Source organism: Notolepis coatsorum, assembly GCF_963971535.1.
Source record: "Notolepis coatsorum genome assembly, chromosome: 20".
NCBI classification, from domain to species: Eukaryota; Metazoa; Chordata; class Actinopteri; order Aulopiformes; family Paralepididae; genus Notolepis; species Notolepis coatsorum.
In genome coordinates this window covers 49948885-49971236 of record NC_140184.1, presented here as the reverse complement: position 1 = coordinate 49971236, position 22352 = coordinate 49948885, and the positions used below count along the sequence as shown (strand labels likewise).

Sequence of the window (22352 nt, the reverse complement as noted above, 5' to 3'; positions counted from 1 at the left end):
GTGATCACACCAGGCAGCCAACGCCGGAAATAATGCCGTGTTGACCAGTTTATAAAAAATATTTAAAATGTTTATTAGCAACGCCGAGCTTTCAAACCATCCCGTATCTCTGTCCGAAACCCTCGTGCAAATGTGAGTACCTTTGACATTTCTCTGTGATTCTTGTATAACGAACGGTTCGGTTAGAACCAGTCCTTCAGGGTAAATCTAGGTTGGTTTCCTATTGAGGTGCATCACAGTCACGAAAGGGGTTACAGAACGCCCACCTACACCAAACGCGATTAAATATTGTTTCAAATAAAAAGCGACACTATTATTTTGTGTCATGTTTCCAAATATGATTGGCCACAACGAAATGCTTTCTACTTCAATTTGTTGGTTAGAATAGATTACCTCGCTCCGTTGAAACTTCACTGAGACTAACAGTAAAAGACAGTATTTTAATAATAATAATAATAACAATAATAATAATAGAGCTTCATTTTATATAGCGTCTTTCAAGAGACCCATGCAAGGTCGCTTTACATAGATAGGGGGGGGGAAATAACAAAGTAATAAACATAGTGGACAGACTATGTAAATATGATGATGGGATTCAAGTTCATGTTTGTATTTATCACATAGGCAGGCTACACATGGCGTATAGGCTACATCATACATGGCAGTGAGATTCATTGTTCTTGTATATGCTCTCGTATTATTGTTTATATAGGCTACCCAATACTGACATCAAAATAGATTGTATGCCTCTAGAAATCATATGCAGCAGGTAGAAAATGTACGGAAAATCCGTCGCAATTTGGAATACAATTGAGGAGAACTTTAATCCCTGGGTATTAATCGAACAAAACGGAAAAAGGCAGTCATATTCCAGCATGGGCTTTATTAGTTAATATGGTCTTTAAGAGATATCATATCCGACATCACCGTACGTGTACATGTCTGTCAGCCTGTCTCGTATTTCTCCATAACACGCAATTCCCTCGGGTCAGTCCATTATTTCACATCCCATGGGGGTGTTTTATGACCATATATGGATAATCGGGGCGGTTCTGGTATGCAAATACTTAAAACCATGCACAAGCTCAAGCTTAGGAGCAAGGTGATATTTATGAAGACCGGTGCGCGTAGGACCTGTGTACGCACATGTGATAAATCCCGTTTCTTTTGTGCGTGCACACATTCTAAATTCTGTGCTTAAGAACGAAAATAGAATACTTTCTAAGAAAACTTGATAAATGAGGGCCATGTACTCCACGTAGACAGTAAATGTGTATATGTACTCCACGTAGACAGTAAATGTGTATATGTACTCCACATAGACAGTAAATGTGTATATGTACTCCACGTAGACAGTAAATGTGTATATGTACTCCACGTAGACAGTAAATGTGTAAACACTCACTTTGATAAAAACACCCCCCCCCCCCTAAAAAACAGTGACATCACATGACGGCAACAATAAATATGCCTGTATGTCTGTTTGTGTGGCTGCCTACCGCAGTAAGTGTAGATGAGCTTGGAGTTGGAGAAGCGAACTTTGAGGTTGTACAGCACGGCTGGCTCATGGAGGTAGCTGAGTGCTGTGAGGTCATTCTCTCCCACCAGGATGTCAGGGTTGCGCAGGTAAGGCAGGTTCTTCGTCTTGGGGTCCAGCTTGTGCTCAACATTCTGGCGATGGTGACCAAGACAACATAACACAGTAGATGGACAAAGGAGAAATGGAGGTTTAGAGTGAGCTGCAGTAGATACAAATAAGATACAATTAAAATAAGATTTGATTGGATTTACTTTTAGCATCCCCGTAGGACATACATCTTCTAGTACATTCAGATACAGCGCAAAACAAAGTTTAGAGGCAGCAGGAATGCAAAGGCACGAATGGAGGCGGACATGTGCAGCTTCACTCTAGGCTGAATAAATGTATGAATAAAACAAACTGATAATACAATTTTATACATACTATATTTGTACATGAAACAACGTTATCGCACAATCCTGTGCTGTGTCATTGTCACATGTAAGTAACATCATAGGCGGCGGGTATATAAGGCCAGGCTAGGCTATGCCTACTCAAAATATTATGCTGGAAATTTTTAAATGTATATATAATGTGCGCAGGCTGCTGTGTCTTGTGCTGCAGCCCGCTGGCCGAGGTGTCAACGACGAAGGTGTCAATCGGTGGCAGCGTTTAACATTCCAGGTACAGGCAGTAACCAATCACGCATAGGCTCAGGTTAAATAATGTAGCCAATCACATCATTCACATGATCATCCTGATCCCGCAGGCCGCAGTAAGCAACATCTGTGTTCTGAATTTCAGCCCGCCGATCGCTTTGTAGCGAACACCAGCGCACAATTTTGAGTCAAATTTCAAAAAGCAAAATGGATATACGGTAAACAAAGTAATTTAGAAGCTGCACCGGGCTGTCCCTGGGCATAACTACGGATCACCTGAGGCTGTATGTTGTTTTATCTTGGCAAACAAGGGCTTGCTCTAAGAGGACATGAGAGTCTGAGGTCATCAAATCGTGGAAACTTTTTAGAGCTACTGTATTGTTTTCAAAGCATGATGAGATCTAAATTACGAAAAATGTTCCCTTCATTGCTGTCAGCACTGCAACTTGTGATTCAAGTTGTGAACGGTCTTTCTCAGCAATGAGGCACATCACATCCAAAACTGGCTAAGAACAACAATGCACCAGTCTGCTTCACATTGAAAGTGATCTCACAGACAAAGTTAAAGCAGAAAAGATCATTGATGCCTAGGGATGGGTACCTTTCACATTTGAACCGATACGGTACCGGTACCTGTGAATCGATACCGGTATCCAACGGTACCTTTTTTCTGTACTTTAGTCTCAAAATAAAATGTACCTACCTCGTCGTAAAAAAAAATATCCAAACTTCAAATAACTACAATTTTCAACAGTTTTCGGCTTGCCATTGCTCCGACTGCTTTGTTGTTGAATCAAGTCAAATCCTAGGTACTGTAAGCATATATTGTGCGTGTGAACGTTGACATGAAAAGAAAAAAGGGAAAAGAAAAAATAAGAAAAAAATTTGGTATCTCACTTATAAGATTTGTTTATTAAGGGGCGGCTAGGTGGTGTAGTGGGCAAGGCACTCACCACCAATGTGGAGACGCTAGGATTCGCGTGTTCGAATCCAGCTCTCCACATTGTTTTCAGTTTAGCTGGTCGTCCGCAGTAATACACATTGGCCGTATTACGGGGAGGGAAAACTGAAGGGTGGGGATCGAACGTTGTGAACAAGCGACTCCTACAAGTCGGTTGGTGCGCCTGCGCAGTAGAATCAGGAAGTGTCGGGGGCAGCGTGAGCCTCCCACGCGTTACTCCTCGACACTGAAAGATCGAGCTGCGCAGGTGAAAAGATGCGACTGCTGTTACCTCAAGTACCGGAGGGGACTTGTGCTATGTATGACTTAGTCCACATTGCAGCCGGCTTGTGGGAGGCAAGAAACAGCGTTCGTGACAGGGGAGGGTTGAATTGGATGATACGAAATTGGGATGGGAGAAAAATATAGAAAAATGGGAGAAAAAGTGGATCAAAAAAGATTTGTTTATTAAGGACAATGCAAATGAATGAACATCATTTACATGTGTATGCATAACATCACAGCATGATAAGGACGTAAATATGCCGGGAATAGCACAGGGCTAATTTCCACCCATAGTCCTAACATAAAACAAACACAAAACGGACCATACAACGTTCATTCATAAAAACTCATAAAAACTGACATCACTGACATGACCACACTAACATGACATTCAGTCAGTACAACATCACTAACATCCCTAATGAGTGCATATTTGGCTGTCTAACAGCCATTTCCTGAGTTGGCCCCTAAAGGTGGACAGGGTGGTACATTCCCTTTTTCCATGTTCCACTTCCCTTTATCGATAGAACATTTTTGCTGAAGGCGGTCTTTCTAAAATGGACCTCACAATCCCCTCTGGTGTTTGACCTAGTGGCTACTCCAGTGTTCCTTTTCTCATGGATAAACTCCTTGAGAGGGGGAGGGGCTAATCTGTGCAGGCATTTATATACAAAGCAGGAACTTTTATAACGTCTGAGGTTTTCAAAATGTAAAATTTGATGCTTATCCAGGATTTTACAGTGGTGGTATGAGTACTGTTTCCTGTCATATACCTTCAATGCTCTGTTGTAAAGTTGTTCTATGGGTTTCATGGCTGTGGCCCCAGTAAATGACCAGTTTAGAAGGCAATATTCAATGTGGGAGAAGACCATACAGTATGTCTTTGCGGCTTCAAGTGTTAGGGAGGGCCGTATTTGTTTGAAGTTGGAAATGTTGAAGTTGATGGTGTTCCTCACTTTCTTTATGTGTTTCTTAAAGGTCAGGTTTGAGTCCAAGATGACCCCAAGGAATTTGAAGTGGGAAACAAGTTCTAGTTCTTCCTTCCTTCCCTCCTTCCTCAGGAACACATTGGACCGCTTGATGGTTTCTGGACGCTTGCTAAAGAACATGCACTTGAATCGATACTCTGTAGTACCGACGTGTTTCGGTTCGGTACCTCAAAAGTACCGAATTCGGTACCCATCCCTAATGATGCCAGGACGAAACGTCGCATTTTGCTGCATTAAGGTAAGACAATGGTTAATCTATTATTGGATGCCTTCATTTGAACACTTAATTTGCACTATATATTAAATTAGTGGGGCTCGCCTCGCATAGCCTAGTCTAGTGGGTGTGTGTGTGTATTGACAAAAAAGGAAAAATGTTGCACGCTCCGCTCTATATAGCCTACCCTAATGTCCGGTTCACGCGCCGCCTATGAGTAACATTACCCTAACAAACTCCAAAAAAAGAAAAACATCGGCTGATACAGATATATATTGTATCTCTAATCTTAACAATGAATATGAAATAGATTGCTTCAAATGCCTATATATATTGAATAGGTTATATTAAGAGATGGTCCCGTTTTTGGAAATGTCAACAGTGCTGCTGTTGAGACCAAAGGCACTAGCATGTCTAGTTTGCTAGTTAATAAAAGCCTCACAGAAATCTTATTTTTCTAGGTCAGCTTATTCTATTAATATAAATGTAATATCACTACAGGAAGGCTGTTAAGGCTGACTGTCCCTGAGACCTAAAGCTTGCTTTGATTATCTGCGCTCTCCAAGTCCACCTCACCACACAATAATCTTAACTACCCACCTCCCTATAGTCTACCCATATACTCTAGAAAACTACCCACCTAACTATATATAGTCTACTCTAGAAAACTATCCACCTCCCTATAGTCTACCCATATAGAAACATTTCTCTCTTCCCTTGTCGTTTCAACTTGATGTGGTTTTAGTTTAGCTCATTATTCATTCACTCAAATATTTAATAACTTAATGTTTATGTAATGATCTTTTTTCCCCCAAATATTCTCCTGTCCTTGAGCAAGACACTTAACCCCTACGTGCTCCCAATGAGCAGGTCGGCACCTTGCATTGGTTGCCTCTGCCGTGAATGGGTGAATGTGAGGCATAAGTTGTGAAGTGCTTTGGATAAAAACGCTATATAAATATATATAAATGCAGTCCATTTGTACTTTGTATGCATTTTGTTCACATATTTCTTATTTAGAAGTGATAGTTGGATGTCTTGAATTTGCCAAGAAGTGGGAAAATCCTGAAGCTACACACCTTGCTGTTCTTTCAGTAATAGAGAGGTCAACTTGCCATGATGTGCTTCAGTGATGTAGCCTTGTACCTACATGTGGCGATGTTAATGACTGGGTGTTGATGAGATATCGTTTTTTTTCTCTCTCCGATTGCTGTTGACTCTCAGCCTGTCCCGAAGTGTAGCCCATGAGCATCATGGGTAGTTGCCATATTAGCATGGTGGATAATGCCCTCTGTGTTTTGCTTATCGTGCGAGTTGCGCACACGTGGTCGAGGCCAACACAGGCGACAATAGGTTCCTTGCAGTTCTGCAGACAGTTACATCACCCTGCTGCATTTTTGCAATAAAAAAAATGCAATGCCTCACATCATCATGATATCTCAAAAAGTGAATCTTCCTCCTTGTTGAGCATTTGGTCTGTCTGGCACATTATCTTCTGCCAGAACTATCACTGTCACAAGTTCAAGTTTCTTTATTAGTTGTCATACAGAAGTACAGAATACTTTTATACAAAATGCTTCTTTCTGTTACGCTCCAGAGACTGTGCTAGACAAAAATAGATAAGTATAAAATAAAATAAGTATAGCAAGTATAAAATAGAAGTCGCGTACGTAGACACAAGTGTTCAGTATGTACATATGTACAATGTTCAATGCAGAGTAGAAGTAACTGAGTTACCATACAATATACTAATATACAATATACTTATATTGCAAAGCAGAAATGGGATGAGGTACAATTTAGGTACAATTTACAGTAAGGTGTAATGAGGAATGGGTTGTAGTGCAAATTCTTTACCAATAAATATAGTGTGTTTAGGTGTTCTAAAGTGTGTAAAGTGGGTGCTGCAGTGAGTCGTTTGTTTAAAGTGAGTGTGTGCGTGTGGATGTGTGTGCTGTGAGTGCATTTGATGGTTGTTACATAGTGTTATTGTTCATTGAGCATCCTGATGGCCTGGGGATAGAAGCTTCTTCGGAGTCTTTCTGTGCTTGCCATGAGACTCCGGTATCGCTTGCCTGACCGCAGCAGTTCAAAGAGGCAGTTGTTTGGGTGGCTGGAGTCTTTGATAATTCTCTTAGCCTTACCCATGCACCGCTTGTTGTAAATGTTCTGGAGAGTGGGAAGCCCCCCTCCAATTGTGCGTTCGGCTGAACGGGCCACTCTCTGTAGTCTGCTACGGTCTTGTGCGGTGCTATTCCCAAACCAGGAGGTGATATTGCCAGTCAGGATGCTCTCTATTGTGCATGAGTAGAAGTTCTTAAGGATCTTCTGACTGACTTGGAACTTCCTTAGGCGCCTGAGGAAGTAGAGGCGTTGCCGTGCCTTCTTCACAACACTGTCAATGTGTGTGGTCCATGTCAAGTCCTCGGATATGTGGACTCCGAGGTACTTGAAACTGTTCACTCTCTCAACCGGTGCCCCGTCGATGCTGAGGGGGCTGTAGTCCCTGACCCCCGAACTCCTGAAGTCCACAATCATCTCTTTTGTTTTGCTGACGTTCAGGGAGAGGCAGTTCTCCTGACACCACTGCGACAGATTCTCTACCTCTTCCAGGTAGGCCCTCTTGTCGTTGGCAGAGATCAGGCCCACCACTGCTGTGTCAATTTGATGATTGTGTTGTTGTTCCGCTGTGCCACACAGTCATGTGTGTACAGGGAGTAGAGGAGGGGACTCAGAACACAGCCCTGGGGGGCCCCTATGTTGAGCGTGATGGATGAGGAGGTGCAGTTGCCTGCTCTTACCACCTGGGGTCTACCCGTCAGGAAGTCCAAGACCCACTGGCAGATAGTTAAAGCCCAGGTCCCTGAGCTTGGCTATGAGTTTGGAGGGGACTATGGTATTGAATGCTGAGCTGTAGTCGATGAACAGCATTCTCACATAGTTCCCCTGCCTCTTGTCCAGGTGTGATGCTGCTGTGTGCAGCACATGGGCTATGGCGTCCTCCGTGGACCTGTTGGGGCGATATGCAAATTGCAGGGGGTCCAGGTTGATGGGGAGGGAGGAACAGATGTAGCCCTTCACTAGCTTCTCAAAGCACGTCATGGCTATGGAGGTGAGAGCTACAGGGCGGTAGTCGTTGAGGCAAGCGGGCGTAGATTTTTTGGGTACAGGGATAATGGTGAACTTCTTCAGACAGGTGGGGACTGGAGAACTAGAGACTCACATCACCGTACTGACCATCTTATATTTTGCACTAGAGACTAATATCACTGGACTCTCATCACTGGACTATCTTGTGTTTGTACTTTTTTTTATATTATTGTATTTGTATCTATACTTTAAGTGTACCTATAGTGTATATAGAACTGTGAAGCTATGCATCCCCCCCACCCTGTATCCACCCCCCCCCCCCCCCCCCCCATGCTGCTTTGACACCCGAATTTCCCCAAGGGGATCAATAAAGGATCATCTTATCATCTTGATCATCTTATCTTATATCCATAGGCTATGGTAAACAAGCTAAAAATAAACTGTCATCACTATCCAGAATATAGATGATGGATAAGACAGTCATAGCAGTTCATTAGACATGCGAGGCTAGTGCCAAAATATCTTTCTTCCATCCCTGCATACACAATATTTGATTGGTTGATCATTTATGTATTACTTGTGTGTAATGTGTGTAATTAAACAGGTTTGTAATTACTTCCGTGTGTATCCGTTTCACTGTGCCCTCTGTAAAAGCAATAACAAAGTACCTGATTTGTCTCAAACATGGCAGATATGCAGGATGGATTTTCTCTTTCAAATAGATTGAAGATTGATGGCAGAGATGGGGGTAAAACATTTAGCCATTGTTGTATAGAGAGCACAAAGAACCAAGATGGTGACATGAGGGAGATGGGGGGGCTACTCGGAATACCGTAATATTATAACTAGGGCTGTCAGTTTATCGCGTTAATTAGATTAATTAATTACACAGCAAATTATCGCGTTATGAAAATTGACGCAAAATTAATTACAGCCGACCTATATTTACTTTAGACAAGTGGCAAATCGGTGCGCTTTTATTTTGAAATCCACGCTTGAGTTGGGCGTATTAAACTTGGCCCATTGAATGACCCGTAGCCTACTTGATCGTCACTTCACACATGCGTCGTCTATCAAACAAAACAAACACACAAAGGAATTAGCTCAGCTGGAACAAGATGTCAGCATCACCCGAGGCGATACTCCTGGGACCTATGAACGGCAAGTTCAATTTCAAAAAGAATATAGATGGGACAGTAAACAAGACCATTGTAATATGTAGCTTATGTCAAAAAGAATTTGCGTATCACCGAAGCTGCTCTAGTCTAACGTATCACATGAACGCTAAACATGTCCAGGCAAGTTGTTCGAGCAGCTCCAGTGTAGCTAACGTTAGCTCCAGAGCAACTCGCACGCTTCGTCAAACCACTCTTGGAGAATTACCGTTAGGCAAACGGTTGAGTAAATCCACCACAGACAAACTAACCAACAGCGTCGCGAAGTGGATAGCAAAATATTGTAGGCCAATAGCTATAGTGGAAGATAAGGGTTTAGCGGAGTCATTTCGAATAGCGTCGTCTGACCCAAATTACAAGCTACCCTCGAGAGCTACAGTGATGAAAAGGATCCACAACATGTATGACACAGAGAGGGAGGCGAGGGAAGAAGTGTTGGCACGGGCTGGCCCAATGGCCCTAACGGGTGATCACTGGACGTCGGTGGGCAATCATAATTATTTGGGTGTCACAGTGCACTTGATCGATACTGAGTGGAAACTGCAATCATTTGCATTAACGGTGACCAAAACTGTACTAGACCCTGTAGTCATGCCCCCAGACACTGTAGTAGACACTGTACTAGACCCTGTAGTCATGCCCCCAGACACTAGCTTGCTGTGGGCTGTTTTGATTTTTGAGGATACTGTAGCTTAGTGTAAACTGTTATTGGCTGTATCAGCAACAAATGTTACCTTATTGAGAGGTATGTTTTCATTCATTTTATTTTATTCAATTTAATAAAATTGATTTCTAAAGCATTCTTCACTTGCAGGTCACATAGTCCAAAAGAAGAGGGCAGCCTTACACACAGACAATGTAAACAAGCTGAAGCTTGTTTGTCTTAGCAATTGGCTCAAGGAATAGATGTCATGCATACAGTAGACCCTGTAGTAAACCCTGCACTAGACCCTGATTTTTGAGGATACTGTAGCTTAGTGTAAACTGTTATTGGCTGTATCGGCAACAAATGTTACCTTATTGAGAGGTATGTTTTCATTCATTTTATTTATTTATTTATTCAATTTAATAGAATTGATTTCTAAAGCATTCTTCACTTGCAGGTCACATAGTCCAAAAGAAGAGGGCAGCCTTACACTCAGACAATGTAAACAAGCTGAGGAATAGATGTCATGCATACAGTAGACCCTGTAGTAGACCCTGCACTAGATCCTGCAGTAGACCCTGCAGTAGACCCTGATTTGAGGATACTGTAGCTTAGTGTAAACTGTTAGCTGTATCAGCAACAAATGTTACCTTATTGAGAGGTATGTTTTCATTTTATTTATTTTATTTATTTAATAAAATAGATTTCTAAAGCATTCTTCTTGGTGTATTTAATTGATCAGTCACCTGCCACAATAATGTAATGTCCTTGAATTTTAAATATTTATATGAATATGAAATATAAATATGCGATTAAAATGCGATTAATTAGATTAATTAATTACAAAACCTGTAATTAATTAGATTAAAAATTTTAATCGCCTGACAGCACTAATTATAACACGTCTTCTCAGTGTTCTTGGCATTTTCCTAAATACTGATGACTGAAGGGCGGTGTTCACAGGTCAATTTAAAAAAAATTATTGGGAATAACCCCTTGAGATTAACCATCTCGTTTTCAAGGGGGTCCGCAAAGACAAAATAGTTATTATATTTTGACGATATTATATAAAAAAATAATAGTGTAGCGTCTCTCCTACACATGGACAGAACTATGCAACAATCACACACAACACAGCATTAGAAGCAATCCTGTAAAAGCTTCCAATGTGACTGGAGAGCTTCTTTTAACATCTGTGATGTGAGTAATAGGGGATGAGACTGCTGCTGTGCTCAGGAAGTCATCTCAATGATATACAGTAGTAGCTCCTCAGGGCGTCTTTACTAGAAGCTCTAATTTATGGAGAGTGCTAAGAGGAAAACCAGTAACCAATAATGAGATGCAATAGTGTTTTATAGTTGTGGAGGGAGAGAGAGAGAGAGAGAGAGAGAGAGAGAGAGAGAGAGAGAGAGAGAGAGAGAGAGAGAGAGAGAGAGACACACACAGAGACAGAAGGAGGGAGAGAGATATAAGTAGGAGAGAAAGAGACAGAGGGAAGGAGTAGTGATGCACGATATATCGGCCGCCGATACAATATCGGCCGATATCAGGCAGTTTTTTTTACACATAGGTATCGGTCCGATATCAAGAATTTATATATATGATATTAAAAAAATTATAAAAATCTTTTTTAACTTGTTTTGGCCTTAAATAGTTTTAAAATATCAGTCATTTCTGAAAATAAGTTACAAAAGTAAAAAAAAAAAAAAAAAATGCATTTTGGAAAATAACTTTATTTGATTATCATAAAAAAGTTTTTTCTATACAGAGATATCGACATCGGTAAATATCAGTATCGGCCAGAACAGCAATATTAATATCGGTTATCGTATCGGCCACAATTTCCACATCGGTGCATCACTAGGAAGGAGGGAGAGAAAAAGGAGAGATAGACAGAGGGAGTGAGAAAGATGGAAGTAGGAGGGAAAGAGAGAGGCAGAAAGAGGGAGAACGATAGAAGTAGGAGAGAAAGTGAGAGAGATAGAGAGAGGGAGAGAGACAGAAGGAGGGAGAGAGATATAAGTAGGAGAGAAAGTGAGAGAAAGACAGGGGGAGAATGGGAGAGAGAGAAAAAGGAGAGCCAGAGGGAGTGAGAAAGATGGAAGTAGCATTCTTTTCAGGGGGGGTGGTAGGCGCCCCGAAACGACTAGTGTTGTCGCGGGGCGTGCGCGTCACGGATACGTGGTGTCAACATGTCGTCATAGACGCGCGCAAGTAAGGCAGTTGTTAGTATCGGTGCATTAACTGCATTTCTCTACACTGAGCTGAAATGAAACGATTGCACATAAATTAACTTATTTACAATTATACATACAGTAGTGACAACACACATCAACTATTTACAATACAGGGAGGCACATACAACTGGACGCTCTGACCAAAGAGTCCGTTTATCAGAGTGGAGCAGATTTTCAGAGTGAATTTATTAACTCACCTTAACTAGGGCCCTATGAAATCCGTTTTATCTTTTCCTGTTTTCGGATTTCTCGGTTAAACATTTTCCTGTTTTCGGATGTTATATTTTTTCCTTTGGATTTAACCAAAAAAAACAATACAAAATTATGTTTTTAACTAACTTTAATAACAGTACATCTGCAAACAGTGCGTAGTTCAATGTTCAGCGCATGGTTCAGTTATGAGGTTTCTTTTTTTTCAATTCAGTTAAATGCAGTTCAACTGCCAGTGCAGTGCAATAACTAAATAATAATTAAATAGTTAAATAATAATTTGTTTAAAATAAATCAGAAAAAAACTAAAATGTCATTTATTTTAAAGAGATGTCCTTTAAAGATCCATACTTCTCCCCATCTCTGGCTGACATCACCATTGTGATACATGATGGTTAGGCCTTTGTGTTTTCCTCAGTGAGGGATTCTCTTTTGTCTGTCAGCAGCATTTTCTACTTGCTGAAGCTTCTCTCTGTATAATATTTTTTAAATATAAGTTTAAATATCAACATTATCTGGCCATCCTCAGTAAATACTATCAAACTTTCCAAAGACCAGAGTTGGGACAGGCACGTGCACACACACACACACACACACACACACACACACGGAAAATGGCTTATATGAACTATCCAGTTCATATATCAACTTATTATCAACGATCGAGTTCGTTTTTATAGTGTAACGTTTGATTACTTGAAGGAGAGAGAGAGACTGAGACTTGTTACGTGCAACGCTAGTCAGTCTCGGAATTGTCTCGGAGTTGTCGGAATGGATTTGGTAGCTTTTTTCTGCGTCTCCGTAGACCGTGCCACCGTTTTAAAGTCGTAGTGAAGATTTATATTAAAACCGATGTATGTATAATTTAGCTAGCTTGCCAAGGTTACTTTAATAAAAAAAATTAAATAAATGATTTAAAAAAAGAAATTAGAATTTTTTCAGGAGGGGCGGGGGAGTCCCGTTGGCATAGGATAGAGAGACAGAAGGAGGGAGAGAGGGGGGCAGAGGGAGGAGAGAGAGAGAGAGAGAGCAGTAGGAGAGAGCAAGAGAGACAGATAGGAGGGGGTGAGAGAGAAACAGAGAGTGGGAGAGAGAGACAGGCTGAAAGTGGGAGAGACATAGAGGGAGGGAGAAAGAGGGACAGAGATAGAGGGAGAGAGAGATTCAGGTCTGAGGTGTTGTTAGAGGAATAGTAAAGCCACCCATACCGTTCCATCTTCCAGTGTGAGCTGCAGGGCGTCGTCTCCAGCCTTGTAGTCCTTTATCAGCTCAGCTGACTTCCATACCTCCTCTGCATCGGGAATCCACACCCGTGCACACTGAGAAACAGTGAGAGAGAAAGAGGGGGGGGGGGGGGGGGTACAGCAGGACGGATGGATGAGCAGAGGAGACGGAGGAAGAAGAAGAGGGGAGAGCTGTTAGCTAGGGAGGAACACAGCACTATGTCATGTCAAAGGTACAATTTGATACTGGCAGCAAGATATAAAAGCTGGCTAAAACATGTTTGTCACATAGCAGCTAGGGATACACCGGTCCTACAGTTTCACTTCCGATAGTGATTATAAGTACTTTCAGTATCAGCTGATGCCAAGTATCGATACAATCCATCACTTTTACTGAACAGTATAGACAAATATAATATATTAAATGTTAAATATATAATAACAGGGGCGACAGTGGCTCAGGAGGTAGAGCAGTCGTCTGGCAATCCGGAGGTTCCCGGTTCGATTCCAGCTCCTCCCGGGCAGCGTGTCGATGTGTCCTTGAGCAAGACACTTAACCCCTAATTGCTCCCGATGAGCAGGTTGGCACCTTGCATGGTTGCCTCCGCCGTCGGTGTGTGAATGTGTGAGTGAATGGGTCAAATGTGAGTAACAAATTGTAAAGCGCTTTGGATAAAAGCGCTATATAAAAAAAGCAGCCATTTACCATTTACAAATATATATATATATATATATATATATAACACATTATAGTATAAAAAAAATACAGCAATACAGATACCCTAGTATTGGACTGATATCTGATTTGACCTGTTTTAGCCTGATATAAAATGTTTTAGTCTGGCATCAGATGTTTTAATCTGGTATGGGACCGATATCTGATAATCTAGTCTGATATCGGATGTTTTAGTCTGGCATCAGATGTTTTAATCTGGTATCAGACCGATATCCGATAGCAGTGCATCCCTAAAAGCAGCACGTGCAATCCCTCTAATGGAGAAAAATGGATGTGGCTATAATATGTCACTTCGGTCTAAACCTACACTGTTCCATATAAATCGATAGTTTATTAAGATACAGCAGCTGATGCAGGATACTCTGAGTATACTGTACACACCCGCTCGCTCGCACACTCTGTATGTACAGCATCTTCACTAAGCCGCCTGCCACACCTGCTACATTGTTAATAACTCAATCATGCGGATATAGTGGAATAGATTCATGAATTCCAAATAAATCTATAGTTTATTAACGATGCGACTGATCAAAATGAGATTAGATTCAAATGTATTGTCATCATACAGCACAAGTACAATACAATGAAAATGAGTTTGGCATCCAACCAGAGTGCAAATGTAACAGTAAAGTGCAATAGTAACATTGAATGCGCAGGTGATTAAACTGGTTAAAGGCTTCATTTCGGATAAATTATGGCGATTGTGGTCACTTCGATTCTATACAGACATCCTCGGAATTAAATAATTATACGAAAATATTTGTATCATTAACAATTACGTTTGACATTTATAGTCATGAGTCTCATGACTCAACGAACCATGTCCGAAAATAAAATAAAAAATAAACTCAATTGCGCATATTAATACCGTATTATACAGTCTGGTTCTCTATTGTTATTATGGGTTTTATTTATTTTGTATCTTTTATCTTAGTGATGCACTGCACATTGGAAGAGCCAGTGGAGAAACATTCCACTGCTCATCTTACTGTTCACGAGTTGAACCCACACAAATGACAAGACACAAAGGACAACCCCCCCCCCCCCCCCCCCCCCCCCCCCCCACACACACACACTTACTTACACACGCACACCTCTCCGTAGGGCCGCCTTCCTGCCCCATGGCCAGAGGCAATCAGCTGACCACAACCATGTGAAAAGCACTGATGAGAACCGCCACTCACGTGGCTGAGGAATCTAGCTTGCAAATGTACGCGCACACACACACCAACCTCTCCAATCACGGTATAGCTAGAGTAGGATTCATTGTTTGACTGCTGTGGCCAGTGGAACATGGGAGACGTTAAAATGATATTGAGCTTAAAGTGTTTAATATACATTAGTCTCATTATGTGAAAATGGTTATGTGGGGTATCAGTAACTAATGATGTCAGTTACTTTGGCTTTAAATTCTGCCTGTACCACACAGCATCTCCCTGCCATGATTTGGCACAGCGCCTAAGAGTTTCTGTGCAGCATCCAAGTCGATTGAACTGGGAGGAAAGAAAGTACAGTGCTCAAACTAATCAAAGCTGAATTTACGATAGCCTGGCTGGCATGAACACACACACACACACCTTCCCACACATTTACATCAAGTCATTTAGCTGACACTTTTATCCAAAGCGACTTACAGGTTCTGTACAACAGGTCAGCAGGAAGGGTACAACTCCCCTAAGTAACATTGTTCATCAAACAGTGTTTAACTTGGGTGCTACACCGTCTTGACTCTTGAGTGCAAAGTAGTATAAACATATTAGCATAGTAGGTGGTAATTATAGGCAAGGAAGATTATTAGTAGCAAAGTGCATGATAGTAAAAGACACTACGAAGGTTAGTATTTTTATTTTCAGATATTGATTGAAGAAGTGTGTTTTTAGTCGACGGCTGAAAATTGGGCGGGTTTCGGCAGTCCCGAAATTCGTTCCACAATTGTGGAGCAAGGACAGAGATTAGCCTGCTTCTCTTTGATGACCCCCCCCGGAGCTTGGATGGGAGTGGGTCTGAAGTAGCCAGAAGATGCAGAGTGTAGGGTTCTTGAGGGTGTGTAGTTAGAGACCATAGGGAGGTGTAGTGGTTACGTCATTTTCGTTTTTTCCTGTTCCACCCTCTGTGGAATGCAATGTATTTCCCCATTGACCATTTCGAAATCGGCTCGTTTTAGATAAATAAAGCATTAACGTTGGCATGGTGTACCTTTCTGTGCGTATTTATCCACAATCTATAGCTCAACATGAAAATATTCGCAATTAATTGTAAAGGTAGCTGGGAAACTACACTGCTATTTTGGCGCTGCTGACTGACGTCACCACAGCGTAGCCTGCCTCCTGCCTGTAGTCACAGACCTAGGATCAGATTTCCCTTACATTCCATAAGCTTAACAATTCGTACAATGGGAAAATAACTGACCCTAAATCTGTGGCTAGTATCCGTTTCACCCAACACTAGTGGTCCGTGATCATAGCCATTTATCTCTAAAGCTAACCACTATTTGTAAAAGCCACAACCACGTTACCATATTTGTATTTATAATTTAAACCGTATAACGTTATTTCGCTGCATATTAAATCACTGTAAATACTAATCATTGTAAATCATTGTGTTGTTGTACATATTGTGTATAGTTTATAACGTTAGTAGCTAGCTAGCTTGCTAGTCGGCATTCCCGAAACTCCTAACATGCCCCGATTTAAAATGGTTCTCTCCTCTTTGTATACCTTTGTCCTCACAAACAAAGTATTCTGCCAGGGAACTTATGGACACGACAGTAGTAGTAGTTATAAGGTGTTGTAACGTTAACGTTAGTTAGCTATCGTGGTAGCCCCTTTCGTGACCAAGTGCATCACAGTCACGAAAGGGGCTACTATCGTATCAACATGCCGTGGCGTGTATCTAGCTAGCTTGCTAGCCGGTATGATGCGTGCAGTGCTTTGCCCCACAGGTCTGAGAAGAGGACCTGCACATTTTACTCGTTCCCGAAACTCCCCTACATGCCCCAATTTAAAATGGTTCACAACAGTAGACATAATGCTACGTAATAGCATTTAGCGGGGTAACGTTAACGTTAGCTAGCTAGCTAGGTACTATGACCTGTGACGGGGATAAGGCGACAGCCTAACCGACCAATAGTGCTGCCTAGTGAACAACAGGCTGCCTAGTGGTAATTGTAGTTCTTTTTTTACGACAAATTAAAAACCTTATAATTACCTTTGTTTCAACCAAAAATGCTTAAACAATCATGTTAGTGGTAGAAGGGAACAAATTTTGTGCAAAAATGGAAAGCTTGCCAATGTTCATGCGGCAGAATTGTTACAATAGCCGATAATCCATTTTGGCATTTTCCCAATGATAAATCCCTATACGGGTGGAACAACCAGTGACGTCAGACTACACCTCCCTATAGACCAGAGGTAGGAGGGAGCCATTCCCTTTGCATGGTATGCCAGGTCAAGAACCTTGAAGCAGATTCGTGCGGCAATGGGAAGCCAGTGCAGCGCTCTATGAAGTGGGGACTTGGTAGGTTGGAGATCAGGTGGGCTGCGTTCTGTATCAGTTGCAGTAGTTGGTAGACCAGCTAGCCGTGCATTGCCCCACCCACCCACCCACCCACCCACCCACCCACCCACCCACCCACCCACCACACACACACACACACACACACACACACACACACACACACACACACACACACACACACACACACACACACACACACACACACACACACACACACACACACACACACACACACACACACACACACACACACACACACACACACACACACACACACACACACACACACACACACACACACACACACACACACACACACACACACACGACCTCCATGCTCAATTTCAGCCTCGACCTCCATGCTCAATTTCAGCCTCCTAGAGTAAAACCTGTGGCTGCTAGAGGGTGGGGAATGGGGAAATGTTTGTAGACCAAATTGACCGACAGAGTGACCTATTTAGCTGCTGGTCGCAGCTAACATTTTCAGTCTATTTGCTCGTCTTTTTAACATTAACAGCTGAAGAAGCCGGCCAGTCCTTTCTACATTACTAGGAGGGAGGAGGTTATGGAGAGGATGGTTAGGCTGGTAGCCTGTTCTCTTGGTGTTTCAAAGATGTAAATGGAGGCCCTTGAAACTAGTCATTATTTGAACGACCCTTTCCTGAACCCTGTCCATGGTGGCTCATTGTTTCTCCATACAGCCCACAAGCAGTACACTCCCATACTCTAGACCAGTGGTTCTCAACTGGTCTAGCCTCGGGACCCAACATTTTCCATAGTCATTAAGTCGCGACCCAACATTTTGAACCACTATGATTTATGTAAAAAAAAAAAAAATTGCAGTAATACGCAATCTTTCAAAACATGAAATAAACACAAAAAAGTGCAACAAAAGTGCAACTATCGCTAAAAACCCAATGAAATAAAATAATAATAAATAATATATGCTTCTTCGCAGATTTCTTAGCTTAACATAACAGACCTAAATTTGGGGGAACTAATGGGATAACGGGGTTGCAACAAAAGTGCAACTATTGCTAAAATCCCAATGAAATAAAATAATAATAAATAATATGCTTCTTAGCAGATTTCTTAGCTTAACATAACAGACCTAAGTTTGGGGGAACTAATGGGATAACTGGGGTTGCAACAAAAGTGCAACTATTGCTAAAACCCAATGAAATAAAATAATAATAAATAATATGCTTCTTAGCAGATTTCTTAGCGTAACATAACAGGCCTAAGTTTGGGGGAACTAATGGGATAACTGGGGTTGCAACAAAAGTGCAACTAGGGCTAAAAACCCAATGAAATTAAATAATAATAATAAATAATTATGCTTCTTAGCAGACTTCTTAGCTTAACATAACATACCTAAGTCTGGGGGAACTAATGGGATAACTGAGGTTGCAACAAAAGTGCAACTAGGGCTAAAAACCCAATGAAATAAAATAATAATAAATAATATGCTTCTTAGCATATTTCTTAGCCTAACCGTTTCGGGGCCAACCACGGATAAATCCGCGTTTCGAATCCAACAGTTGAGGACCAACCACGGACATGTCCGTGGCAAGGTTGTTTTGGCATTGTAATAACCTACTCGATGTCACCGAGCGGCACTGCAGATCTACCCTCCTCTTCGAATTCTGAAAAGTGCATTACCGGCCAGATCCTCTTAGGGGCGCTGTCTCGATAATGCAGTGTGCCCTGTGGCAGAACGGTGCTTTCTTTTTTTTGACTTTCAATGGAGTTTACTGTTAGCTTGATTCGGGATGTGCAGCCTAGTAGCTTGGAATACCTTTTGCGACGCCGAATTCACTATGCAGTAAAGGAATATATCATCAGCCAATGGACATATGGATCTACCAGATGGCGATTGATAACTGGGAAATGCTTTGGGGGATCCAACCGGCCCACGGTAAGTTCTTTTTCACGTAAATTACATGATGATCAGGGCTTGTTATGATAGCCATCCACCCGATCAGCGAATGAGGTTAATGAGGCTAATGTGGTTATTGGTAATCAAGAAACGACATACCCCACCCCACCCCACCCCGCCCCCCCCCCCTTTCATGCATTCATGGTGGACCATCATACCGATCATATGCAGTTTGAGTTTTAACTGTAGCTTCTGTATATCCGAAATGCCATTGGATTTAACGTTAGTAGTTATTAGCCCTGTATCTCGCGTTCCAGGAAATATCCCAGCCGAAATCCCTTAGAACGCTTATATTCAAGACGCTATAAAATGAGAACGTATTGATGAAATCTTTTTTTCTTTAAGCCATTTTGAAGGGACGGTTTATGGTCTCAATTGACAATGAGAATGGACAGATAGCAATACTATAAAGTATAGATTTAGCTCTACAAACAGCCCCACGGACTATGCAAGTCTGTTTAGCCGTCTACAGTGATTTTAGACGGATCCAAATGGCCATGAATGTGTTAACATAACAGACCTACAGTAAGTTTGGGGGAACTAATGGGATAACTGGGGTTGCAACAAAAGTGCAACTAGGGCTAAAAACACAATGAAATAAAATAATAATAATAATAAATAATATATCCTTCTTAGCAGACTTCTTAGCTTAACATCCCAGGGAACTAATGGGATAACTGGGGATGTTGTTTGCTCCGACAAGAGTCTCAAAGTCTGGGGTGATGGTAGACAAAGCAACTCTGAGGTCATGCTCAATGTCCAATCTGTTCCTCCGCTTTGTCTTCAGCTGGACCAGAGCTGAGAAGCCACTTTCACAAAGATAGGTAGTGCAAAAAAAAAAGTATATATATATATATATATAAAAAAAAAAAAAAAAAAAAACACTTACATTTACACACACATCCGCGACCCACTCAAAATGGCCCTGCGACCCACTTTTGGGTCGCGACCCACCAGTTGAGAAACACTGCTCTAGAGTCTAGACATAGCTAGCAACCCCTTCCCTATCCCCACTCAACTCCAACATCAAACCAAACCAAACAAAATGACAATACCAAGCGGTTTCAGTTTGCTGAAGGTGATGACAGATGGACTTTTATTTGTTGAAGATATTTTTTTTATCTAAATTACATTGTGATTGACAATATTTGTTGTGATACTTTTATGAACATAAACATTTATGTCATCAACATTTATTTGAAAACAAAATTAGGCCACCACGAAAAGTTTAATTGATTTGCCATGAAGGCTTAAAATGTTGTATTATTTCAATTAACAAACGTTTGCCATCTTATTTATATTGAAACATATTTTTAAATAAATTGTATAGTACATTTTGCTCTGGTGTGATCAAGATAATCCAGTTTTTTTGGGATCAAACTGATCCCAATCCTGTGTTGTCATCTACCAGTTTTGAAGATTTGATCCAGATTAAAGCTTGGATTTGATTTCCTGATCGGATATCAAAGTGATCCTAATCCTGTTTTTTTTGGTTTTGAACTACCCAAAATCCAAATCTGATCCGATCAGGGATTCAAAGTTTTGAACTACTGGGCCCTGGTGATTGTAATCAGATATCATTGTAATCAGGTGATTATCATTAAATGATGACCAATGGCCAATGAGCTGTGGTATTGTGCCATATTGTATGGCGACATGTCATGAGATTACCATGAATACATACATGCGCACAGTCCGCACACACACCCACAAATCCTGCTAAACCGCTCATGGATTTAGGCTAACAGCCACTGAGAAAGAAAGGTGTTCTAATCTCAACATTAAGAGGGATTTGATTTTGAGCCTCTTATTACAGGAAAAATTGTTCTTTGTTGACAGAAACATGGAAATCACTCACTAAAAATGCTCATGCCCGAGTCTCTGGCCAGTCATGAGTCTCTGGCCAGTCATGAGTCTCTGGCCAGTCATGAGCCTCTGGCCACCAGTCATGAGTCTCTGGCCAGTGGCCACCAGTCATGAGTCTCTGGCCACCAGTCATGAGTCTCTGGCCAGTCATGAGTCTCTGGCCAGTGTGGCCACCAGTCATGAGTCTCTGGCCACCAGTCATGAGGCTCTGGCATGGCAACAAAATACCAATAAACTTCTGACTACAAATCCCAGGAGTGTTCCACGGAAAAGCATTGGTGGTTCTCTTTGGATCAGCTGATGACAGTTATGTCATGCAAGCCAATATAAAGGCCTCATTGATGGCAGAAAAGAAAATGTAGTCAGTATGGGCCGTTTAGGGGGCTTTCACCAACAGCATAATCTACCAAAAACCAACCAGTAATCCCTCCGTTGTTGAATCACTACTGTGACGACCCTCCCCCATATTGTGTTGGCTCTGGCTGGCAGAGCAGAGCTGGGGAAGGCTCATCAGCCTAATTGGGGCACACCTGCGCCGGTGTGTCCCATGCAGGTTAACACTATGGTCGCCAAAAACGCCTTACCACGTCATTCCCCGCCATGCTCATTCTGCCAAAGACGCCGTACCACGTCTTTGATATCAATATTTCAAAAATCATATTTCTCCCCCGGAGACTTGAGATCTACTGTTGATCCCCTCTCAACTCTCCAACGGTTCAAGAGCGCCATCTGGTGGCCGATCGGCGGATCGCTCAAACAGGAAACAGGAAATGGAAGCTGGTGCTCATTCCAATTCGGTCCGATCACTCGCTAATAGTCCCAGGACTCGAGCTAGACACAACGGATAGCAATCCGTTACCAATAACTCGATAAACAATATGATTTGGACGTATATACTATTATACAACCTGGAGATGGATCGCATATTTCTACATCCCATAATAGGAATATTTCTGCTCCACGCTCATCGCCCAACGGCCCGAGGAAGCTACGGTAAGATTCAGTGTTATTTTTTAACGTGTTCGATACTAACTGCTATAATGATCATATCACCCACACTAGATGAATCATCTAACGTTGGCCACGGAATTATAAATGACCCCCCCCC

General features: G+C 41.8%; 1 protein-coding gene across 2 annotated transcripts in view; it reads right to left on the bottom strand.

The window, feature by feature from the left end:
* Positions 1–22352, bottom strand: part of myo5aa (myosin VAa) — a 227639-nt gene that overhangs the window by 146793 nt on the left and 58494 nt on the right. For both annotated transcript variants that reach the window (XM_084337837.1, XM_084337836.1), the window contains exons 2-3: positions 13173–13283; positions 1500–1671 (exon numbers count right to left, since the gene is read on the bottom strand). In XM_084337837.1, the coding sequence (XP_084193963.1) occupies positions 1500–1671; positions 13173–13283 (283 nt within the window). The remainder of the gene's footprint in view (positions 1–1499; positions 1672–13172; positions 13284–22352) is intronic.